The sequence below is a fragment of the Haliotis rufescens genome, unplaced genomic scaffold (assembly GCF_023055435.1).
Source record: "Haliotis rufescens isolate VD_foot unplaced genomic scaffold, xgHalRufe1.0.p SCAF_20, whole genome shotgun sequence".
Classification (NCBI taxonomy): domain Eukaryota; kingdom Metazoa; phylum Mollusca; class Gastropoda; order Lepetellida; family Haliotidae; genus Haliotis; species Haliotis rufescens.
The window spans coordinates 15,545,030-15,568,335 of NW_025963891.1; the positions used below are offsets into that span (position 1 = coordinate 15,545,030).

The window sequence follows — 23,306 nt, forward strand, 5'->3', positions numbered from 1 at the left end:
ATTAAACTTCTATTCTAAAGTCGTTATGTAACTATTGCAAAATATTTGGAAAATAAACTGACATAATTGTGAAACTAGTACTTATCATTACTGTCTTGTTTCGTTTCCAGCTTGGTGTGATGGCCTATGACAGCGCAAGACCTCTTCAGAAGGACTATGCCAACTTAACCATTGTCGTGAACCGTAACCCAAACCCCCCAGTCTTCACGCAGACCACCTATGCCAGACGTATTCCAGAATCCTTTGCTCTTGGTGCCAATCTTGTCCAAGTCACAGCCACTGATGCTGACTCGGTGAGTATTGGAATTATGTTCTTACAATGTTTCATTTTAAATATTTTTCAGCTTCTGTGCTTTGACGTCATAATGTCATGATATATTCTTCCATAACATGTCAATATTATCATTTTCCAGCACTCTGTGCAATATGAGATTGTATCTGCCACCCCATCTGAAGGAACGCTCTACTTCTATATGAACAAAGACACGGGAGTGTTCACTATCGGCCGTCCTCTCACAGAAATAGCTTCAAATGGATTCACAGTAAGAATATATTAGCCTAAATCTACAATTACATTATTTGATGATTTCAAAGATCTACTCCATGCTTTCTATTAATAAATCAAAGAATCACTCTTGATCATCTCGTTAAACCCAACTCACTCACTCTTTGGCTTTTTTTTTCAAGTTCAACGTTCGAGCAGTTGACAACGGTGTGCCTTCTCAGCAGAGCTCCACTTTAGCCCAAGTGTCCATTTCAATTGACCGCAACCAGTTCAGTCCCTTCTTTGTCGGCGGCCCCTATGAAGAAATCATAAGAGAGAACGTTCCTGTAGGAACAAGCGTTCTCCAGGTCTCTGCCAGCGACAATGACCCCCAGGGATCAGCCTTCTCCAACATATCGTACGTCCTCATCGGAGACGACTCTATGCCATCCTACTTCACCTTGAACAGCATCACAGGAACTATCTCTGTCAGAGCTAGTCTTACTGCGGAAACACTTGCCACGTACCAAGGAAGAGTAGTGGCTTACGATGGCGGTGCCCCGCCCCGTAGTGCTACGGCAGTGGCTAAGATCACTGTCTTGAGGAACTTGTTCGAACCTCAATTCAATGAGCGCAACTATGAAACAGAAATTCTGGAAACTATCGCAGTAGGAACATCGATACTACAAGTCCGAGCTGTAGACAATGACACAAGGGTATGTACAAGTCAAGGTTTTCTTAAAGTTAGTATTTCTTAAAACTTCTAAAAATGTCATTACTGATTTCCAGTGATCCATTCATATAATTTTTTATAGCGTTGACGTTATATATTTATAGATTGCATTCAACAACTTTGCATCCAAGAGTGATATGATGTATGAAAAGGGGACATGGTTTTGTCGCTTTTATTTATACTAATTAGATATATCAATATTTCCAGCCTCCCTTCAACACAGTCCGGTATGAAATGCAGAGTGGGGTGTCTCAGGCTGATATCTACTTCCAAGTGGACAGTTCCTCAGGAGCCATCTCAGTCCGAGCCCCCCTCACTGGCGACACCCAGAACCAGGCTACGTTCCAGGTACACGACCCTTTACTTTAAAGCAGCGAAAATCTCTCTTTATCTACCTTCAAATACACCATAGTGTCCTAAGACCTTTCATATCTCTTTATCTCCCTTCAAATACACCATAGTGTCCAAAGACCATTCAACTCTCTTTAGCTCCCTTCAAATACACCATACTGTCTAAAGACCATTCAACTCTCTTTATCTCCCTTCAAATACACCATAGTGTCCAAAGACAATTCAACTCTCTTTATCTCCCTTCAAATACACCATAGTGTCCAAAAACCTTTCATCTCTCTGTATCTACCTTCAAATACATCATTTCATTTTCCTCCAGTTCCAGGTGTTGGCGCGGGATCTTGGCACCCCGTTCTTGGTGTCCACCCTTCTGGCTAATGTCAGGATCAACGTCCAGAGGAACATTAACCCACCTTTCTTCATGGCGGAGCCGTACAAAGCCACCATCAACTTCAACACTCCAGCCGGGTCCAGTGTCATCACTGTCTCCACCCGTGACAACGATCTCAGGGTATGTGATGTCGAATAATATTAAGTCAGCAAAATATACCCTGACATATACCAACATTACTTAAGAAGGATATATTTTGCTTCATTCGCTCCCCTTTTGTTGTTCCAGGCTCCTTATAATATTGTATCCTACACCGTCATCGGCGACGACAATGCTCCAAACATGTTCACAATTGGCGCACAAAGTGGAGACATTTCCACCAACAGCCAGGACCTACAGTCCGACACTGCTTCGGAGTACAAGGTGAATAATTCCTCAATATTTAACTTGCTTCAGATTAATAGGTTTCAGATCATAATTGAACTATAACGACTTAATGTGTATTGTCATCAAAACGAATACAAATACAAAATGTCATAATGAATATTTGTTCATGCAGCTCCGAGTATTGGCAAGAGATGGCGGTTTTCCCTCGCTGACAGCGACCACGACGGTTCTCATCATCGTTGAGCGCAACCTGAACGTTCCCCGGTTCCTTACACAGAACTATAGCGTCAGCATTTATGAAACTCAAGACCTGGGCGTTCCAATACAGCAACTCTCAGCTATTGATCTGGATATATCTGTAAGTAGATAATCGCCTAATGTTTTTAATGACAACCGTGCATACCCAAGAAACGCTATATTGTAAGAACCAGGGATAGACCTATTTAGCAATGACCTGCTTGTCTGAAAAACCGAACTTATATTGATGCTCGACTATTTCAGAGTCCTTACAACGATGTCACCTTTAGATTGGTTGGTAACAGTCTAGCCCAGGAGTATTTCGCCATCGACCCAAGCATCGGTTCCGTCTATGTGAAAAAGGCCTTAACGCTCGTCTCCCAAAAGCAGTTTGTAGCCACCGTGTCTGTGCAAGACAACGCCCGCAACCCCCTCATTGCTCCAGACAACGCCTTCGTCACCATCAACGTCATCAGAAACGACCACCTCCCTGTCTTTGTTGGTGAATCCTGCAACCGAGATCTGAGCCAGAATGTAGCTGTTGGAACCAGTGTCACACAAGTCACTGCCGTGGACAGTGATTCAACGGTATGGTAAAACAACAATAATGATGATAACAATTATAATTATCCTAACATAATGGTAATATAAATAGTTCTATTCTAAACCCGTTGATCAATGAGATAACGGTTCTTGTACATTTTTCAGAACACTCCATTTGGTCGTATCACTTACGACATCATCGGCGACGACTCTTCGCCCGTCTACTTCAACATCAACCCTTCGTCTGGTCTTGTGACGGTAAGCCGGTCTCTATCCCAGGAAAATGTCGATAAGTACAGTCTCCGTATCCAAGTTCGTGACCAGGGCGTGCCCTTCAAGTTCAATACAACTGTCTGCGTGTTGACAATCACCAGGAACTTCCGTGCACCAGTCTTCATCAACAACCAACACTCCGCCACTATTGACGAGACTCTGCCACTTGGAAGCGTCATCCTCACCGTCAATGCTACCGACTCAGATACTTTGGCACCAAGCAACATCGTTCGTTACGAGGCAGTGGCTAATACAGGCGACGAGGAATGTTTCCTTGTCAATGAGATAACAGGACAGTTGGTTCTCCGTAGAGCCATCATGTACCCTCCATGCACAGCAACTGTCCTCACCGTAAGTACAAACAAAATACAAAAACTACAATATATTTAATAATTTATTTACCACCTGAATACATTTGTTCATCGTCAAATAATTACAACTGGACACAATATTGTCGATCAAGTAAGCAAAGTGCATAAAATTATCTAATTGATTTTTACAGATGTACGTTCGGGCATATGATCTTGGGGTACCTCGCTTGACCAGTTCAGTGGCCAATGTGACGGTCATTGTCAACCGAAACAGTTTCACTCCCGAGTTCCTCAACACCAAGTACAACACATTCCTTCCGGAGACGACACCAGCTAATACTCTTGTGTTTGATGTAACAACTCGAGACCGGGACACCGTGCCTCCCTTCAATGTTGTCCGTCATAGCATCATCGGTGACGACTCAGCAACCACCTTCTTCACCATCGACGACGTGTCTGGACAGATCGCTCTAGCTCAATCCATACTTCCTGATACTGAGACGTCATACAGAGTAAGTGTTGTTGGAAATACCAATGAACATTCTGCAGACATTCTGTTGGTAAACAATTAATTCGAAAACAGAATATTCTATATATTCACGGGGATATTTTTGTTTCAGATCCGAGTCCTGGCCACTGACCAGGGTACGCCCTCACGGACAGCCACGGCCACGTTCAATGTCCAGGTGACAAGGAACCTGTTCGCACCACAGTTCAACCCTCTTAACTACGAGGCCGACATCTACGAAACCCAAACCCTTGGCACATCCATCATTAGGATCAATGCAACTGACAGAGACACCAAGGTACTTGATAAGTGTTTTGCATGGATGTCTAATAGCCAAGGATATTTTTTTGCATGTTAGTAAAAACTGATATAATTATGTTATTAATTTCACAATGTTCCTTTTATACAGAGTCCCTACAACAGCGTGCGGTATGAGGCTACAGGCACTCAACAGGCCCTCACTTACTTCAATATCGACAACGTTGATGGAACCATCTCTGCTCAACGCTCTCTCACTCTGGATCTCACCGATACTACGATCTATACGGTAAGAGGATTGAAAGATCATTGCAAATTTTTGTGATATAGATACGTACCAATATTATTCATGAAGTTGAACTGCTGTGCAGTTTCCCGTGTCTCTGTACATTACTTAAATATCCGTTTTCTCTGTTAATCAGATGACAGTGAGAGCCTCTGATCTCGGTACTCCAACCCAGCAGAGCACTCAGGTTGCCACTGTGAGGATCAACGTCCTCCGTAACAACAACTGCCCGCAGTTCACCAACCTCCCGGCAAACATCACCATTCCAAAGTCTGTCAACTTTGGTAGCAGCTTGTACAACATCACCGGTGTTGACAACGACCCACCAGGACGATTCAGTACTCTCATATACGACATCATCGGTGACGACAATGCACCTGTCTACTTCAGCATCAACACCGTCACTGGTGCGGTCAGTGCACTGCCTAATCTGTTCTCTGACACCACGACCATGTACAGGTTACGAGTACGTGCCCGTGATGGCGGCTCTCCTTCGTGCGAGAGATATGAAGTCCTCACCATCCACGTCCAACGTAACGAACACCCACCCACTTGGGTCCCCAGGGGTGATTACACTACAACCATCTTGGAGACACACAGCATCCTGAGCCCCATCACACAAGTTTCTGCTGGAGATCAAGACACAAATGTAAGAACAAGATGTTTTGGTATCTCATAAAAATTCTAACCTAAAATATGTTCTATTTTGGATATAATATTGTTCGTACGACACACCAACGTATTCTAATTTTCTTGTACACGTTCTGTCTTCAGAGTCCAAACAATGTTGTGATGTACAGTCTCGCACCAACCTCAAACTACAGGGACATTTTCTTCGTCGATGATGTCAACGGCAACGTTTATTTGAGGACCTCCCTCATTGGGACAACCAGTAACAGTTATGAGGTAGGATCAATCAGAATGTCAACTCATGTAATATTCCTTTATTATGATGATGATGATGATTATTATTATGTACCGGTGCACAGTTTGCGTGGTATTTGATGACTACTGGATAACACTGAACCTCTCTGCTTCCAGCTTTTGCTCATGGCTACTGACCAAGGGTCCCCTGCTCTGTCAAGCACACTTGCCAAGTTAACCGTCAATGTCATCCGCAACGTCAACCCACCCGCCTTCACTTTGGAACCATACACGCAGAACATCACCCAGAATGCTGTAACAGGCGCGCAAATCATCACCGTGTCAGCAACAGATGCCGACCTCACTCCACCATACAACACCCTGACATATGACATCATCGGTGACGACTCCGCACCAACCTACTTCGTCATAAACCCATCATCAGGTGTGATCAGCTTGTCTCAGTCAATCTCATCTGATTTCGATGACCAGTACCAGATTCGAGTACGTGTCCAAGATGGCGGAAGTCCGAGACTAAGTGACGTCACTGTGGTGCAGGTCAACGTTGAGAGGAATCTGTTCCCACCAACCTTTACCAGCAATTCGTATGGAGAAGTTATCTTGGAGTCTCAAACCGTGGGAGCTCGTGTTCTCAGAGTCTCAGCCAATGACCCTGACACAACAGTAAGTACCGAACATTGCAAACTGAACGTTGGCGACAGTCCCATAAATCGTGCCCTGCTTATTTTCTAACACTTTTCATTTGTTATATCAATATATATGTCGTTTTTCAGACACCAAACCAGATTGTACGCTATGGTATGTCAGGAGACACACTTGATAACGCATACTTCATGATTGAAGCCGTGACTGGCGACGTCATCGTAAGACGTCCTCTCACCGATGACACCCAAAACACTGTTGTGTTTACTGTAAGCATCAACCTTATTCTACCATGATGAAATCAATACTTCGTAAATGCAATATCGAATTTTAAAGTTTTATTTATCTACCATATTTTCTTATTCACAATTCGTTCTGCAAAATAATCATACTCATCATTTATATATTTATGATACCTCTTTTAGTTCCAAGCAACAGCACATGACCTTGGCGCCCTTCAACGTAACGCGACGCCCGTTGATGTGACCATCACCGTTATGAGAAACCAGAACAGCCCCCAGTTCCTTCAGGCGCCCTACAACACCACAGTCACGCAGAACCTTCCGGGCGGGAGCAGCGTCTACCAAACTACTGTTACAGACAGGGACACTATGGTACGAACATCACATGGTCATACACAGAGATGCATGTATAATCCTTACACCCCAGCAAGTGCAACATAAACAAATCTACTATATCTTTTAATGTTTATTGCAATCTTTGACATCATGAAAATAACAATTTTATTCTAACCAGATCGATTTTCTTACAGGCTCCTTTCAATGTTCTCGCATTCGAACTCATCGGCGACGATTCTGCGACCTCTTTCTTCACCATTAGCCCAAGCAGTGGTCTCATCACTCTGAGAAATGGTGCCGACCTCACCACCGATACTGAAATTCGGTACATAGCTCGTGTTCTTGCTCGAGATGGCGGTGTTCCTTCGAGGAGTGCCACGTCGGTGGTAGTCGTCAACGTCTTGAGGAATTTGTTCTCTCCCTTATTCACGAATGTGGACTTCATAAGGACTTCTATCAAGGAAACACTAACTGTTGGTTCTAACATTGCTGATGTGAATGCAACGGATGCCGACACCAGGGTATGTTTCGTCTGATTACCTAAACGATAGATAATGTTTTATGTTTTATCACACAATGCCATTTAAAAAGTGGTCAATTGTAACAAATGTTATATTTGGAATAACATTTTCTTAGTAAAGTACAGATTATCGTACTTTTTGGGTTGAGTCCCGTCAGTTCGATAATGTTCTAATCTCCGAATGTCCTTATATCATGATGTATGTCTGAGTGATGTGGTTGTAAAAGTTTAATACTCTGTTACAGGCTCCAGACAACGCCATTCTGTACTCCATTGCTGGAGGTGATGTGGCAACAGAGTACTTCTTCATCAACCCTAACACAGGAGAAATTACTTTATTGAAACCTGTGGAAAATATCAACATCAATCTTTTCAGAGTGAGTTCACATTCAAGTCATACTTGTCCTTAAAATCATAACTCCAAGGTTTAATTTGAACACTATATTTTATGTAAATATTTATATAAATCTTTCCAAATGTTTCTTCCTCAGATCCGAACGATTGCAACAGATGGTGGTTCACCTAGCAGAAGTGCCGTTACTTACGTTGAAGTAACGGTTCTAAGAGAGACTGGTCGCCTGGCTTTCACTCTACCCTATTACAGAGTGGTCATCAGTGAGAACACAGAGGTCAACAGAACCATCCTGGTCACTCTAGCTCAACCAGGGGTATGCACATCTACCTTATGATAGTCCACGATTTCACTGCAACAACTTTGAACTCAACCTCTAATACCTCTTAACGACTAAAATTGGTTAATTCATTGGTATTTCATCAGAACCGTAATTATTTCTTCCTATTATTCTCTCGTTTCAGACTGCAACTTACCGAGTGCTTGGGATCTCCCCAGCACCGACCTTCTTTAACGTCAGTTCCCAAACTGGTGCTATTACTGTTCGCGACGATTTGAGACGTGACCCTGCTCGCCTGACCTTCTACCAACTCCAGATCGAGGCTACAGCAACACTCGACATCAGTGTACAGACCGCCACAACGCTAGTTAACATCACTGTGACAAGGAACGAGAACGGCCCTGTTTTCACTGACGACAGCTATGTGATCAGTATCCGAGATACCACTGTCATAGGCACCGTGGTTCTGACAGTCACAGCAGCTGATGCTGATGGGGTAAGTTCAAATTGTAAATGACGATAACTGCTTTCAAATATCTTTTACAATTCTTGAAAACATATTTATTGTTTGATATATATTTTGTATCCTGAATGAATATTAATTATTTCAGGATCTGGTTGACTACCGAATGCTGGACACTAATTCTGCCGGAACTTACTTCTACCTTAATCCTAGAACTGCACAACTCTCGACGAAAATCTCACTCCGTGAGCTTACCATGCAAAGCTTCCAGGTAACTCAATCTACATATACCCTCACAGAAATCTTAAACCCTCAAACAAGAACGTTCTTCTAAAAGATTATGTTCACAATTGTTTGACTTAAGTTTTTCCGTTCCAGTTCCAGATCCAGGCTGGTGATCAACGCGCACCAGAGAGAACTTCGAGGACCAATGTCACAGTCGTCATCGAACGTGATCAGCAACGACCACAATTTGTCCAAGATCCCTACACGACTGCGGTACAAGAGACTACCGTTAATGGCTCCACCGTCTACCAAGTGTCTGCTTTCGATGCCGATTTACAGGTTCGTGATATTTGCATATGAGCTAAAAGAATATGAATTTGATGACAGAAGTAAAAGGCCCGTGTTCCTGTCCGAAACATGCTATTATAATCCTTTGTCGGTTTTCAGGGCTCCCTTATGTATGAGATTACAGGCGATGGCGTTGCACCAGCTTTCTTTGAGATCAACTCTAATACTGGCGTGGTCTCAGTCTATGACAGAGAAGCTCTGCTGTTTGACAGAGGAACAAACTATAAAGTAAGTTGATAGGTTTCAAGGCTGTCCTACTGATAATACGAATGGAACATCTAGTTTCTGTTCCGAGACTGTATGCATCAATGCTAATGTCATCCTTGTTTTGCAGCTTGTTGTCGTTGTGTATGACTCCGCCTACCCTGCTGTTAGGGATACAGCTGAGGTCAGTATTGCCGTCCTCCGCAACATCAACTCCCCCATCTTCACCACCAACACCTACGAGGTGACCATTCCAGACACATACGAACTCGGAACTAACATCACACAGATCTCTGCAAGTGACAGTGATGGGGTAAGTCTGCATTCTGTTTACTATACATTTCATTATGATAACTGATAATGAATTCTTATCAAAGGACTAATGCTTTTTTTGTTTTTCATGGATGAATTCTTTTTAATTATTTCAGAATATTGTCAAGTATGAGATCATCGGCGATAACCGAGCCTTTGAATTCTATTACGTGAATCCCGATAACGGAGTTATCTCATTGAAGAAGCTTCTCACCGAAGGATCCCAACCCTCCGATACGGTGAGACTGAATGATATCCTTTTGCAAACTACTCAAGTTGATGAAAATATGAGAAAATAACTTAAAAATGTAAAAGGGCTAAATTTAAATAACTTAATTTAAATCGCCATAATTATGTTTCAGCTGACAATACGAGCACGTGACCAGGGTGTCCCGGAGAAGTTCGGCAACTGTTTAGTGATCGTAACTATCAAGAGGGACGACTACGCTCCCGTGTTCACCCGTACCCCTTACCAGGCAACTGTCCAGCGTCTGTCGCCCGTCAACATGACCGTCATCCGAGCTACCGCCACTGACCAGGACTTACAAGGAGATGTCCACTATGACATCCTGGGGAACTATCCTGCTCCAAGCTTCTTCGAGATCAACGCTGCTACTGGTGACATCACAATCAAGCGATCACTAGCATTTGACAGCCTCCTGACAAACACGTACTTTGTAAGTAGGACGAATTGGCGTTTTTTGTAAGTCGGATGTTACACATCATATCAACACAACACATAATTGACATTATTTTATTGCAGGTGACAATGGTTGCTTTTGATACGGTGTACCCCAACAATAGGGCTACCGCCACAGCCACCATCTCTGTGAACAGGAACCCCAATGGTCCTACATTCAACCCACAAGTCTACAAGCGACAGATAGACGAGGACACATCCCTCGGGGCGCTTATCGTGGATGTCAACGCTACTGACTTGGATAACGTAAGATAACACTTTGTGAAAACCATTTTGCTTTTATCGCATTGTTTTTCAATTTTCAAAAACTGAAATTAGTTTGAATAGAATCATCTTAAAATGTGGTTTATTTTTTTGTAGGACGTCATCCGTTACAGTCTAAACGGCGATACCCTTGACAACGAATTCTTCTACTTGAACGAAGACACTGGCTACATTTCCTTGAGGAGAAACCTTTTGTCTGTCACTGATCGGCAGTTTAGAGTAAGTAAAATATTCTCACTGTTGATGTAAATTACCAATAACTACAAATACTCATTTATATTTATGTTGGTTTTGACAATCAATAACGATTAAAACAAACTCTATGTAATCTCTGACCACCCTCTGATATCTCTGTTACTTTTGTCCAGTTCAACGTTATCGCAAGTGACCAGTCCAATCCAGAACGGATTTCAACAGCTAACGTCATCGTTAACATCATCCGCGATGAGGCTCCACCCCAGTTCGTCCAACTGCCCTATGATACGGTTGTCCTTGAGACATCAACTATCGGAACGTCAGTGTACAGCGTTTCCGCCATCGACTCCGACATCAAGGGCACCATTGTGTACTCGGCTACCGGAGACCTGCAAGCTCCTTATTACTTTAATATTAACGAAACAAATGGAATCGTCACCGTCCGCAACAACATCAGAGACGATGTCGCATCTCAATATGCTGTAAGTGTTTCATATGTTCTGAAAGTGTAGTTTTCATCATACGATTGTATGATTTCATTAAAACACTTAAGAAATGTAGAAATGGTTTTAGAAACAAATATTTACTACATTGTACCATATATTTCGTTTAGCTGCGTGTGGCCGCCTTTGACAGCGCATCTCCCGGGAAGACGTCCACGGCCCTGCTGAATATCCAGGTTCTAAGAAACCCCAGCTCTCCCATCTTCACAAGCAGCCGTTATGAGATCACGATCCCAGAACACCAGACTCTTGGGTCTGTAGTGCAACAAGTCATGGCTAGCGATCCTGACGGGGTAAATATTCATTTCATAGTTTCAAGATCATTTGACAATCCATAAACACAATATATTGATAGTCTTTACAAATGAAAGTGCACATTGGTTCGATGTCACAGATGTTTCATACAAAATGCTCTTGTGATTTATAGGACGTTCTGCGATTCAACTTGGAAATAGACAACACTGCCGGTGCATCCAACAGCCTCCTGGCCCTAGAGTACTTCTACATCCTGGAACAGTCAGGCGTCATCTACCTCCGTAAACCTCTAACAGACGATAAGACCGACACTGCCAGATTCACGGTAAGTTTAAAAACCATTTGTTGAATCATTTGTTGTTTAACGCCACACTCAGCAATATTCAAGCTGTATGACGGCGGTATGTAAATAATCGAGTCTGGACCAGACAATCTAGTGATTGATATCACGAGAATCGATCTACGCAATAGGGATACGATGACATACATCAACCAAGTCAGCAAGTCTGACCACCCGATCCGTTGGTCGCCTCTTACGACAAGCATAGTCGCCTTTTGCACTCGGAGCTTGTAAGTTTTCCTTCCTAATCTGGCCCATTACTGTTCCAGATGTTGGTCCGAGCACGTGATCAGCGAGACAATGAGAAGCAGTCGTTCACCGTCGTCGTCGTCAACGTAGAGAGAGACCAGTTCCTGCCTGTGTTCCAACAGACGCCGTACATCACCGGGCTAGCGGAGACCACCTCTGTAGGCACTGTTGTCTTTAGACCATCGGCATTTGACAGAGACCTTGTGGTAAGTGTATAGAATCGTGAATACTGTTGTCATGATTACATACAGTGTTGGCTATTAGCAATGACTAAAGGGCATGAAAAACTTAGACATGATATAAGAAACGATATTCCCAAGAATAAAGGTTTACAGTAAATTGAATTATACTTAAATTATAAAAAATCTGTTTCCAGGAAGAACTCGAGTACAAAATGATCGGCGACACCATCGGCCCCTACTACTTCGGCATCAACTCTACCAACGGCGTCATCACACTGAAGAACAACCTCAGGACAGACAATGCTAATTTCAATTACATCGTAAGTGTGAATACATTGACATATACCCAACTGAGATATAAATATATACATTTTAAACAACAAATGTACACGATTCAGTCCCTATAGTATCATATTTACCGCGTATGTTTCAGCTGAGATTGACAGCTATTGACACCGCCTACCCGACCGAGATCGCCACCGCAACTGTGGACATCCGGGTCACTCGCAACATCAACCCACCTCAGTTTACACAGTCCCCCTACCGCGTCATCATCAACGAAACAGCTGGTGTAGGCGTCGGCATAATGCAGATTTCTGCCACGGACGCTGACGGGGTAAGTTATCATGCCTTATTCACCAACACTATCGTATTTGGTAAGACATGGATTATGTCACATTGATTCAACATTTTTTATTTTCATTGCTGACATTTGTACTGGTTTGTTTTCAGGACCGAGTGATCTACGAAGCAACTGGCGACAATGACACCCTCCAGTACTTCTTCCTGTCTAGCGACACCGGCCTCATCAGCATCAAGAAACCGCTCACATCCTCATCTAGATCTGATTATAGGGTGTGTAACAAGCGATTATCATTAATTTTACGGAATTCTCGGAATATATCAATAACTCAAGGACGGTGAAAGGAAAGCCCCTTCCACTAAAAAAGGTTTAATGAATATTTGTACTTTGTTCAGGTTTCAATATATCCACATGTTGTTCTATCATCAGATGACGATCATAGCTCGAGATCAGGGCAACCCTGAACAGAGCTCGCCCGTCCTTGCCCTCATCACCGTCATCAGAGACCAGGCTTCTCCTTTCTTCATCAACACACAGGATTACAGCACCGTCATCAACGAAGTCCTTCCCGTCGGCAGTACCGTCTTCAACGTAACCGCACAGGACGGTGACCTTCTCGGCGCCATCAACTACGAACTTATTGGAGATTATCCAACCCAGAGTTTCTTCAGCGTGGACAAACTAACTGGGAGTATTGTCACAACTGATAGCTTGAAGAGTGACAGCCTCAGAGCATCCAGATATGTGGTAAGTGTTAAGTTTACTAATGGAAATTGTTTGACACACGTTTTCTGTCTCATTTTCTAACGAGAATCATATCAAACTTCGGAAATAGCGGACGATCTTCACTCCTACATGTCATGTATATTGTGTACGTCTTTGTCTTTCCAGGCCCGGATAATTGCTTATGATACAATTCGTCCAATGGTACGAGCAACGTCAACAGTTGATATCATTGTACTGAGGAACCCTAACAAACCCCAATGGCTTCAGTCCGCCTACATCCAGATCATCTCCGAGACCATGATGGCGGGGACTAGTGTTCTCAACGTCACGGCCACTGACAGGGATGCTGATGTAAGTCTTCAAACGTTAAGGAAATATTTGTTCTTAAAAGTGAAACTAAGTCTTTTTCATTCATTTGTTTTTATGGTTTCATTACCTAAATATTTATCTTCTTTTATTGCAGGATACTGTGACCTATGAAATCCTGAGTCAAACGTCAATGCCTTTTGGTCTGAAAACTCCTTACTTCTACATTGAACGCCAAACTGGTATAATCACCCTGAGAGAGTCTCTTTTCAACAACGACGTCAGCCAAGTTCTGGTACGAATATTACATATACATTGTACCTTGGAAGCATCTTTAACCAGAAATTATAATTCTCCCTTAATATGTGACATACATATATTAATATAATTTTCATTTAGGTAACAGTATTTTGTTTTCTTGCAGATATTCCTCAGAGCCTGTGACAACGGTATTCCCACACAGTGTGCTAACTCCTCAGCAGGCATCGACATTATTAGGAATCAGTTCTCCCCAGTTTTCCAAAACCTTCCATACCAGATCGTTCTTCCCGAAGCAACAGAGCCAAGCACCCAGAATACCCTTCTCAACGTCTCAGCAATAGATCAAGATCTGATTGGTCAGATTGTATATGAGCAGGTGCTTCCTGGCAGTGCCTACTTTGACGTCAATCCTGCATCAGGGGCGATTACTCTCAGATCGAGTCTACTCCTCGACAGCAGACTTCAAATCGTGGTGAGTAAACTAAAGGCTAGTTGCATGAATATTTAATTGAAACAGACATTCAAGTTCCCCACCAGTTCCGTGTACATTGTTCTATTATGTATATTAATTCGAATAATCGTTTGAACAGTTCCAGGTATTGGCGTACGATGACAAACACCCCCAGAGAAAGACAACAGCTGATGTAACTGTCAGTGTGTTGAGGAACCCAAGTGGACCTCGCTTCCTCCGAGATCCTTATGAGGTGACAGTGTCGGAGACGTACCCTCTTGGCGACAGCCTCATCAACACCACCGCCGTGGACTCCGACGGGGTGAGCTATTATAACAATACATCAAATATTAAATACTTCCGAAAGGCTTGGCTTCATTTTCAACAATATCTGTAATAAAGTCAATGACATCATACGTTTTGTGATATTTTCAGGATACTCTCCGGTACTCTCTCATGTCCTTATCAATCGACGAGAATCTCTTCTACATCAACCCCGACAATGGCCTCATCTCTCTCAGGAAACTTCTCTCAGCTTCCGCAGCAACAAGATACTCGGTAGGTTCTGTCTGCATCATTATCTGATATATTTAAACAATCCAGCCATTTCATGCCATTAATAATACGGTTACATTCTCTGGCCCATATTCAAAATTATATTGTACGTTTCAGCTCACTGTTAAAGCCACAGATCAGAGAATTCCGGAACAAACTGCTTCTGCCCTGGTACTGATTTCTGTGACACGGGACAATAGTGCACCATTTTTTGTGGGAGCACCCTATGCTGTCAACGTACCCGAAATTCAGGAGGTCAATTCCACCATTCTCGCTGTCAGTGCTCGGGACAACGACCTGAAAGGGTCTATTCAGTACGAAGCCGTCGGGGTTTACCCCGCAACATCCTTCTTCAATGTTGAATCAGCCAGTGGGAAGATCAGAATCACCCGTAGCCTGCTGACAGATGGCCTCCTGTTCACGTCCTATACAGTAAGTAGCTGCACACGCTGTTCAGGCGCCTGTCAATCCCATTCGACCGCTTACCCGCTGTAATGATAATCGGAATGTTCTTTCTAAAAAACGACTGGGTTTTGTTTTTCAGTTGAGAGTGGTCGCCTTTGACACGGCCTATCCAACAACGAGAGCCACAAGTGATGTGACGATCGTTGTTATTCGAAATGAAAACGGGCCTATTTTTCTCCCATCCGCGACATACGAAACACAGGTGTCAGAAGATGTCGTCATTGGAACTAACGTCATCCAAATCACCGCAGTCGATCAAGACGCAGGGGTAAGTCGAAGGGTATTGCCCCACAAGGGATCAGTAAACTAAACAGCGTTACATAGACATCATGATACTGTTTCGAAGACCGATATTATTCACCTGCCTTTGTTGCTCATGTTATCTATGTTGACGTTTTAGGACGTTGTGACGTACCAGTTGGTGAACGCCACATCTAGTGGAGCTCAGTACTTCTTCCTTGACCGCGATGCCGGCATCATCAGCACCAAGAAAACCCTCAGTGAAGCAACCTCTGACCTATACACTGTAAGTACTCAACCTTAGTATTGACATTCCATTTGACCATTCGAAATACCCGACCCGAATCTAGGAATGTATCTAGGAATATACATAACACATCAACTATTTCTCGCCAACAGATCAACCTCAAGGCAGAAGACAACCGAGGTCGATTTGCTCAAGCATCAGTTCGGATCATAATAGTCCGTGTTACAGACAACCCGCCTGTCTTCCTTAGCACACCATACAGAGCTACCATTGACATCAACAGGCCCCTCAATTCATCTGTCATCAATGTGCGGGCAGTCGACCCAGACTTCGACGTAAGTAGACCACCTGACCTTTTCATCTTTAAGGGCCTTTTTCAACATGCTTTCGCTAGAACTGTAAAATTCACAACGTAAATACATTTGTCAATGTGACTTTTAACCTTTCACTTTTGTTTTTCAGAATGAGATCCGGTATGACCTAGTCGGCTACTTCCCTGGGACCGAATATTTCACCTTGAACCCGAATAGTGGGGAGATAACTCTGAAGAACAACTTTGGGATTGATACATACAAGACCCTTCTCTACGTGGTAAGTGTTTGTAGTGAGCGACGATCAAAGATGGTTTTATTGAACCAAAAACATTATGTTTTGTATCCATTCAATATTAACGTGTGGACAATATTAAAGAAGTTATGCACACACATCCTCTGTATCTAACTGGGACGATTTGTTTCTAGCTACGAGTAGAGGCTTATGAAGTCTTGCGTCCTGAAATCCGTGTCGCCGAGGACGTGTTGATCGACATCATCCGCAACCCCAACCCCCCCATCTTTCGCAGAGGCTTGTACGCTGTGACCATCCCCGAGTCAACAGCCCAGGGAGCGAGTGTCATACAGATCAACGCTACTGATGCGGACGGGGTAAGTTCCCAGAAATATCACCCAAACTCTCAACTCGTTCAGTGAAAAGGTTCGGTTTACAGTAAGCTACAGTAATGACAACGATGTAGTAAATGAACTTTGTCTTTCTTCAGGACATCCCGATGTACCAGATTATACAGTCCACCGCCACTGGTCAAGACGCAGCTCAGTTCTTCTTCTTGAGTGCCTCAACAGGCGTCATCAGTGTTCGAAAACCACTCACAGAAAGCAACACTCGACAGTACACAGTAAGTGACTACTATTATTCAAGTCCGAAAACTTGTATGTACAAATTACTAACTAAAACTCACTTACTCACAGTGTGGGTACATGAAAGGAACATGTTATAAGCATGTTTAATTACGTAATGATTTTAATTACAGTTCACTGTGCAAGTCCGCGACCAAGCCTTCCCTGAGCTCTTCAGCACAACCACCGTCCAGATCACCATAGAGAGAGATCAGTTCACACCCCTCTTCACTCAGACGAACTATGTCATCGCTATCACTGAGAATACTGATGTCAACTCCACGCAGCCTCTTCTTGTGGTACAGGCAGTTGACAACGACAGAAGGGTAAGAGCTATATACATGATAATGACTTCAACTTCAGTAAAACATAATACCGATATCATACTTATAATAGAGCCGAACAAAATTTCAAATTATATTTGAAATAAGATTTTAAATATGATGCAATTTCAAATATGAGATGAGACCTTGTTTTAACCATTAACTAAACCTTAATGCTTTATTGCAGGAATCTATTGTGTATGAAGCGATCGGAGATGGGTCAGCTCTGGCTTTCTTCAGAATCGACTCAGCCTCTGGCGCAATATTTGTCAAAACACCACTTATCCAGGACAGCCTTGTTCAATATACAGTAAGTAAACGGGTAGAGCAATTCATATAACCACCGGAAAATAAAACCAACACAATAATAGACTTCTAAATGAGACCAAATGTGACCATTGGTTATGAAAACATATTTTCATTGTTATTTCCAGCTTCGTGTACAAGCCTTTGACACGTTCTATCCAACCAACATCGGCTATTCCACCGTTAGCATCAACGTCGTGCGTAACCCCAGCGGCCCCATCTTCAGCACCAACGAGTATGCCAAGTCATTGCTGGAATATACTCCTGTAGGATCCAAGATCATCACCGTCACTGCAACTGATGCTGATGGGGTAAGTCGATGTTACCATTGATACAATACACGGCAATAATTTCGTAGTCTTATTGCAGATTAAGTTCATGCTTCCATGTAAAGTGTGAATTTATGTAAATGAAGCAAGTTGCCAATGTGACAATTCCTGTTCCAGGATGCCCCAGTCTATTCTATTGTGGGAAGTACTGAGGCCATGCAGTATTACTACATCTCGCCCAGGTCAGGGGACATCTTCCTTAAGAAAGCCCTCCATGAAAACCCAAGTAACCAATACCAGGTAGGTACCATGTTCTCAAAAGGTCTCAGTCAACTTAAAATGCAAAGACGTTGTTGTGTCATACGTCCAAGAAGACAACGTCTTCACTTCCACCTCTTTCAGTATAATAACCCTTCGGTAAAATGTGATCTTTATTTGCCCTTTTGCAGATCTCCGTGCAAGCCTCGGACCAGCGTAATCCCGTCAGATTAACCAATGCAACAGTTTTTGTGAACGTTGTAAGAAGCCAGCCTCCTCGCTTTGTCCAAGGACCCTACTCCTTCAGTACTTCAGAGAAAACAGCGATTGGCTCGTCAGTCTACAGTGTCAGTGCCATCGACTCTGACCAACAGGTATACATTGTTTCCTGGTTCCTCTGATAACGGTAAACCGGCTTTATGTGTAACGTAGTTTCAACAATTAAGCATGTGACTCCCCAGAAACCGAAAATTAACACAGACTTTCGATTTCAGGGCACCGTCATGTACGACATTCTCGGTGATGCCCCGGCGCCAAGCTACTTCGCCATCAACTCAACTACGGGTGTTGTGACAGTCCGCTCCAACCTACTGCTAGATACGAACCAGAACTATGTCCTCCGTGTCAAGGCGCATGACTCAGCGTTCATGTCTCAGTCAGCGACAGCCATCATCACCATCTTCATCGCAAGGAACGACAACCCACCTATCTTCATCAGGGAACCATATGCTATCGAGCTGCCGGAAGAGTTCCCTCTAGGACAACGAATTTTCAACGTAACTGCGGAGGATGCAGATAACGTAAGTGTACTTAATTGATAAAATCGGTAAACAAAGAGTTTCGAATATTTACTCGTTTACATTGAAGAGGACTTGGTGCTTTATATTAATTTTTCTTTCAGGACAAGATCCGTTACAGCATGTTAAACTCCAACCTCATCGACTACTTCTACCTCAACCCAGACACTGGCGTCATCTTCCTGACGAAGAGTCTTGAATCAGCAGCCCAAAGCAGCTTTTTGGTAGGCTCTAATTCCATCTGAGGAAATAATACCGCCTTTTTAAATTAATAGATGAAATGAATATTTGTGATTTATATACATATTCTAATTTTATTTTCTCCTTATTTAGTTGTTGGTACGGGCAAGTGACAGCCGTATCCCTCAACGTAGCAACGATGCGACGGTGACAATTACTGTCAGAAGGAACCAGTTCATACCCCAGTTTGTTGGTCTTCCCTACACCGTCACCATTGCCGAGACGCGCCCTGTCAACGACACCATCCTCTCTGTAGCCGCCGTCGACAACGACCAAAGGGTATGCTTCTTAGTTTCCATGAAACATTTACTCAGAAACATATTTAATTAATTGATAAAGAGTTTTTTTTTTTTTGTTCAAACAAAAATATTAAATATTTGTGTATTTGTTATAGGGCACCCTTGTATACGAGGCTGTAGGATTCTACCCAGCACAGAGCTTTTTCGGTGTTAACAACGCGACCGGCCATATCACCATACTACAATCGTTGAAAAATGATGGCCTCGCTCGCACAGAATACACGGTAAGTACTTTTCGTAGACACAAGGTAAATCAATCTGATAGACATATGTTACCCTCCATGCATGAAAAGACCGATTTATTTAAACGATTATTCTCACAAATTGTTTTTTTTTTAAATTTCAGCTCCGAGTGGTTGTTTACGATAACATGGTCCCTGCTCAAAGACTTTCAGCAGATGTCTTGGTGTCCGTCGGACGCAATCTGAACGCACCAACCTTAACTCAGACCCGATATTCTCAGACTGTCGACGAAGATTACCCTCTCGGGGTCCCAGTTCTCAACGTGACTGCTTCGGACCTTGATAGGGTAAGTGCACCGAAGCATCTTGGAAGAAAAAACCAGCATTAAAAACTACGAATTCTTCTAACAAGATTGTCTTTAAATGTTTAATGACACTATTAACGATTTTTTCAGGACACCATCTCCTATGACATCGTGGCTGATAACAGCAGGGGATCTGCACTTTCGTTTTTCTTCATTGAGCGACCAACTGGGGCTATTTTCCTTAGACAACCACTATCTGCATCAAATGCTAATACGTTTTCGGTAAGTAATCTAATTGGATGTTTTAGTGGAAAGTAGGAATAGGAATTTTGGCTTGAAAGAAGTCTGAAGTTTAACAGTTTGACATTTTCGTAAATGTACTGACAACTTTTGTTTTTCTTTTCAAGAACTTTTTTGTTGTATGTTTTCGTTTGAACAAATGCACGTTTTTGTGGTTGCAATATGCTCTAAAAGTGGTCAAAAATTATTAAAAAGAAAACGTTGTTTTCAAAGGTATTTTATTACTTAACAAAACATGTGTGCTGTCTCGAACTAAAAATGATTTTTAATCTCAATTATTTTTATTTAAAATTATTTTTTCCCAAACTCTTTAGATATGTGAAAATATATCATTATGAGGAACCCGATACACATCTGATTATAAATAAAAAAGGAACACATGCACAGACTGAATCTAAAGCCGATGTTTATCCGTGCCACATTCTCACTTGCAGATGACGGTCCGAGCCACAGACAGTGGTCGACCAAGTCGTGAGGCGAGGGCGGAGGTTATCGTGTATGTACGAAGGGATGAGTTTGCCCCTCGGTTCGAGAAATCCCCATACGTTGTTGTCATCCCCGAGACCGCCGCCAACGCCTCGGCAATATTCACCGTCACCGCCACCGACCAGGACAGACAGGTAGGTCATACATTTAGTCTGAACTTGTTTAAGATTGCGAATTCACCAAGTTTAAAAGGGGAGGCAAGTTTCGACACTCGCTATTTCTTCAATTGTAAATAACTCTTATTCTTGCTTTAACTAAGCAATTTTCTTACTTGTATAACATGGTGACCTGATCCTACTTTTTGTACCTTCTCAGGGCTCAATCCAGTACAGTGTGATGGGAGTTCCGCCAGCACCAACCTTCTTCACTGTTACATCAAGTGGCAATATCGTCGTGAGAGGCGACCTCCGAAATGACCGCGCTATGAACTATGTCGTAAGTATATCACAAAAATAACAAGCAATTTCCAACGAATGGGCGTCCGTGGAAAAGGTTTCACTCCTCTTTTAGCAATAGGCGGTGAATACCAGAAATTTGTTTCCCGTGTGGGAAATCCAACCCGTCTTGATGAGCGAACACTTTAACATTTGGCCATCCCTCCACCCATCTAACGAATGGGTATGACGTTATAGCATGACATATCCTTGATCCATTTAACGCAATGGTAACAGATAGTTTATTCTTGGTATTTAATTGGCATCATTTGATGTTTTATAGCTGCGTGTTCGAGCTGTCGACAGCGCCAATCCTAGCCTGTACACCGAGGAGGATGTGAAGATTTCTATACTGAGGAACGTCAACCGCCCTAGCTTCCAACAACAGTCCTACTCCACACGGATCTCCGAGACAACGCTCATTGGGACATCACTGTTGAATGTCGTCGCTAACGACGCCGACAGTGTAAGTAGTGTTACAAAACAAGCTAGCGTCAGTTCATGAATTGGTACATGCATTGTCCAGAAATATAATCGTTGATCATATAGAAAACACAAATTATGAATCAAACATTCATATTTCATTTCTTTGTTTCAGGATCGTCTTACTTACGATATAAGCGGCGACGAGCGATGCGTCACCGTGTTTTATATTGGAGCAGATAATGGATTCATGTACCTACGGCAGTCAGTTGTGGACACGGCTGATAGTTCATTTACAGTAAGTCTTTCATAAGTCATTAACACAGAATGAGACCCAGAAGATCCTGGTGGAGAATAGGTCTTCAGCAACCCATGTTTACCGTAACAGGCGACAATGCTTGTCGTAAGAGGCCACTAACGGGATCGAATGGTCAGGCTCGCTGACTTGGTTGATGTATGTCATCGTATCCCAATTGCGTCGATCGATGCTCATGATGTCAATCACTGGATTTTGTAGTCCAGACTCGATTATAAACACAGACCGCCGTCATATAGCTTGATTATTGCTGAGTGCGGCGTTAAGCAAACAAACAAATCACAAACAAATATACAGAATGACCGCATTAAAATCTATGAGATTCCATGAACCAAAACACTCCACCTAGTTTTGAGTTATCTCTAAATCCTGTCATGTATTATTTCAGTGTACCGTATCCGTCTCTGACAATGGCTACCCCACTGCCAACACTGCAACAACAACAGTCTTCATCGGCATCGACCGCGACACCGTCCTACCTGTCTTCTCAGACAATGGTAGATACGCCATCAACATCAACGAGAACATCGCCGTCGACAGCTTCATCACCTCCGTGCAAGCGACAAGACAGAACCTGGCTGTATGTTTTTGTCTAAGAATATATCAACATCATTTCAGAAAATGTCTGTAAAATATTAATTAGGGTCTGACATCGCTGCCGTCATTATAAATATATTATTTGGAACGTTATTTTTCAACGGAATATCTACACTGTTTCCAGGGTCGGATGTATTATGAAATTATCGGCAACTACCCTGCTCCAAGCTTCTTCAAGGTTCAAAATATGACCGGGGAAATCACTGTTGAGGAAAACCTCCGCAATGACAATCTCCGCCTTGGGTCCTACACGGTATGTATTGATCTAAAAATATATTAAAACGCCTACTGAAATTGTTTCAGCCTGGTAGATTATACCTGACTCAGATCTCGACCATGTTTGACACTGTATGTTTATTCATCCCAGTTGCGAATCCGTGCCTATGACACAAGCGTGCCGCACCTAGCTGCCATTGCCGAAATGTACATAACGGTACTGAGGAATCTCAACGGGCCCGTGTTCAGTCCCTCCACGTACAGCGTCACCCTCAGGGAAGATGTGGAGGTGGGGACCTACATCCAGAAACTCAACGTATCGGATCCCGACGGCGTAAGTAGACCTTATT

The 23,306-nt window shown here is 42.9% G+C and overlaps 1 protein-coding gene across 1 annotated transcript in view; it reads left to right on the plus strand.

Moving 5' to 3' along the window:
* LOC125371610 (protocadherin Fat 4-like) overlaps window positions 1-23,306 on the plus strand; it is a 35,708-nt gene that overhangs the window by 12,174 nt on the left and 228 nt on the right. Inside the window, exons 29-95 of the mRNA XM_048401027.1 lie at window positions 111-293; window positions 414-542; window positions 688-1,200; window positions 1,425-1,565; window positions 1,888-2,079; window positions 2,188-2,322; window positions 2,459-2,644; window positions 2,788-3,111; window positions 3,232-3,690; window positions 3,842-4,162; window positions 4,271-4,456; window positions 4,568-4,705; window positions 4,839-5,351; window positions 5,477-5,608; window positions 5,744-6,250; window positions 6,361-6,498; window positions 6,655-6,843; window positions 7,002-7,328; window positions 7,573-7,704; window positions 7,819-7,995; window positions 8,144-8,455; window positions 8,571-8,693; window positions 8,801-8,986; window positions 9,095-9,223; window positions 9,330-9,512; window positions 9,628-9,750; window positions 9,874-10,188; window positions 10,275-10,457; window positions 10,572-10,694; window positions 10,844-11,152; window positions 11,284-11,466; window positions 11,601-11,753; window positions 12,038-12,223; window positions 12,394-12,519; window positions 12,633-12,815; window positions 12,932-13,054; window positions 13,212-13,529; window positions 13,674-13,859; window positions 13,972-14,109; window positions 14,239-14,547; window positions 14,666-14,848; window positions 14,962-15,084; window positions 15,199-15,513; window positions 15,626-15,814; window positions 15,947-16,072; window positions 16,186-16,368; window positions 16,496-16,624; window positions 16,774-16,956; window positions 17,070-17,204; window positions 17,340-17,531; window positions 17,716-17,838; window positions 17,963-18,145; window positions 18,281-18,403; window positions 18,553-18,735; window positions 18,823-19,161; window positions 19,263-19,382; window positions 19,492-19,677; window positions 19,793-19,921; window positions 20,044-20,226; window positions 20,335-20,466; window positions 20,919-21,104; window positions 21,286-21,405; window positions 21,688-21,870; window positions 22,003-22,125; window positions 22,532-22,723; window positions 22,865-22,993; window positions 23,108-23,290. Coding sequence (XP_048256984.1) covers window positions 111-293; window positions 414-542; window positions 688-1,200; window positions 1,425-1,565; window positions 1,888-2,079; window positions 2,188-2,322; window positions 2,459-2,644; window positions 2,788-3,111; window positions 3,232-3,690; window positions 3,842-4,162; window positions 4,271-4,456; window positions 4,568-4,705; window positions 4,839-5,351; window positions 5,477-5,608; window positions 5,744-6,250; window positions 6,361-6,498; window positions 6,655-6,843; window positions 7,002-7,328; window positions 7,573-7,704; window positions 7,819-7,995; window positions 8,144-8,455; window positions 8,571-8,693; window positions 8,801-8,986; window positions 9,095-9,223; window positions 9,330-9,512; window positions 9,628-9,750; window positions 9,874-10,188; window positions 10,275-10,457; window positions 10,572-10,694; window positions 10,844-11,152; window positions 11,284-11,466; window positions 11,601-11,753; window positions 12,038-12,223; window positions 12,394-12,519; window positions 12,633-12,815; window positions 12,932-13,054; window positions 13,212-13,529; window positions 13,674-13,859; window positions 13,972-14,109; window positions 14,239-14,547; window positions 14,666-14,848; window positions 14,962-15,084; window positions 15,199-15,513; window positions 15,626-15,814; window positions 15,947-16,072; window positions 16,186-16,368; window positions 16,496-16,624; window positions 16,774-16,956; window positions 17,070-17,204; window positions 17,340-17,531; window positions 17,716-17,838; window positions 17,963-18,145; window positions 18,281-18,403; window positions 18,553-18,735; window positions 18,823-19,161; window positions 19,263-19,382; window positions 19,492-19,677; window positions 19,793-19,921; window positions 20,044-20,226; window positions 20,335-20,466; window positions 20,919-21,104; window positions 21,286-21,405; window positions 21,688-21,870; window positions 22,003-22,125; window positions 22,532-22,723; window positions 22,865-22,993; window positions 23,108-23,290 — 13,488 coding nt within the window. The remainder of the gene's footprint in view (window positions 1-110; window positions 294-413; window positions 543-687; window positions 1,201-1,424; window positions 1,566-1,887; window positions 2,080-2,187; window positions 2,323-2,458; window positions 2,645-2,787; window positions 3,112-3,231; window positions 3,691-3,841; window positions 4,163-4,270; window positions 4,457-4,567; window positions 4,706-4,838; window positions 5,352-5,476; window positions 5,609-5,743; window positions 6,251-6,360; window positions 6,499-6,654; window positions 6,844-7,001; window positions 7,329-7,572; window positions 7,705-7,818; window positions 7,996-8,143; window positions 8,456-8,570; window positions 8,694-8,800; window positions 8,987-9,094; window positions 9,224-9,329; window positions 9,513-9,627; window positions 9,751-9,873; window positions 10,189-10,274; window positions 10,458-10,571; window positions 10,695-10,843; window positions 11,153-11,283; window positions 11,467-11,600; window positions 11,754-12,037; window positions 12,224-12,393; window positions 12,520-12,632; window positions 12,816-12,931; window positions 13,055-13,211; window positions 13,530-13,673; window positions 13,860-13,971; window positions 14,110-14,238; window positions 14,548-14,665; window positions 14,849-14,961; window positions 15,085-15,198; window positions 15,514-15,625; window positions 15,815-15,946; window positions 16,073-16,185; window positions 16,369-16,495; window positions 16,625-16,773; window positions 16,957-17,069; window positions 17,205-17,339; window positions 17,532-17,715; window positions 17,839-17,962; window positions 18,146-18,280; window positions 18,404-18,552; window positions 18,736-18,822; window positions 19,162-19,262; window positions 19,383-19,491; window positions 19,678-19,792; window positions 19,922-20,043; window positions 20,227-20,334; window positions 20,467-20,918; window positions 21,105-21,285; window positions 21,406-21,687; window positions 21,871-22,002; window positions 22,126-22,531; window positions 22,724-22,864; window positions 22,994-23,107; window positions 23,291-23,306) is intronic.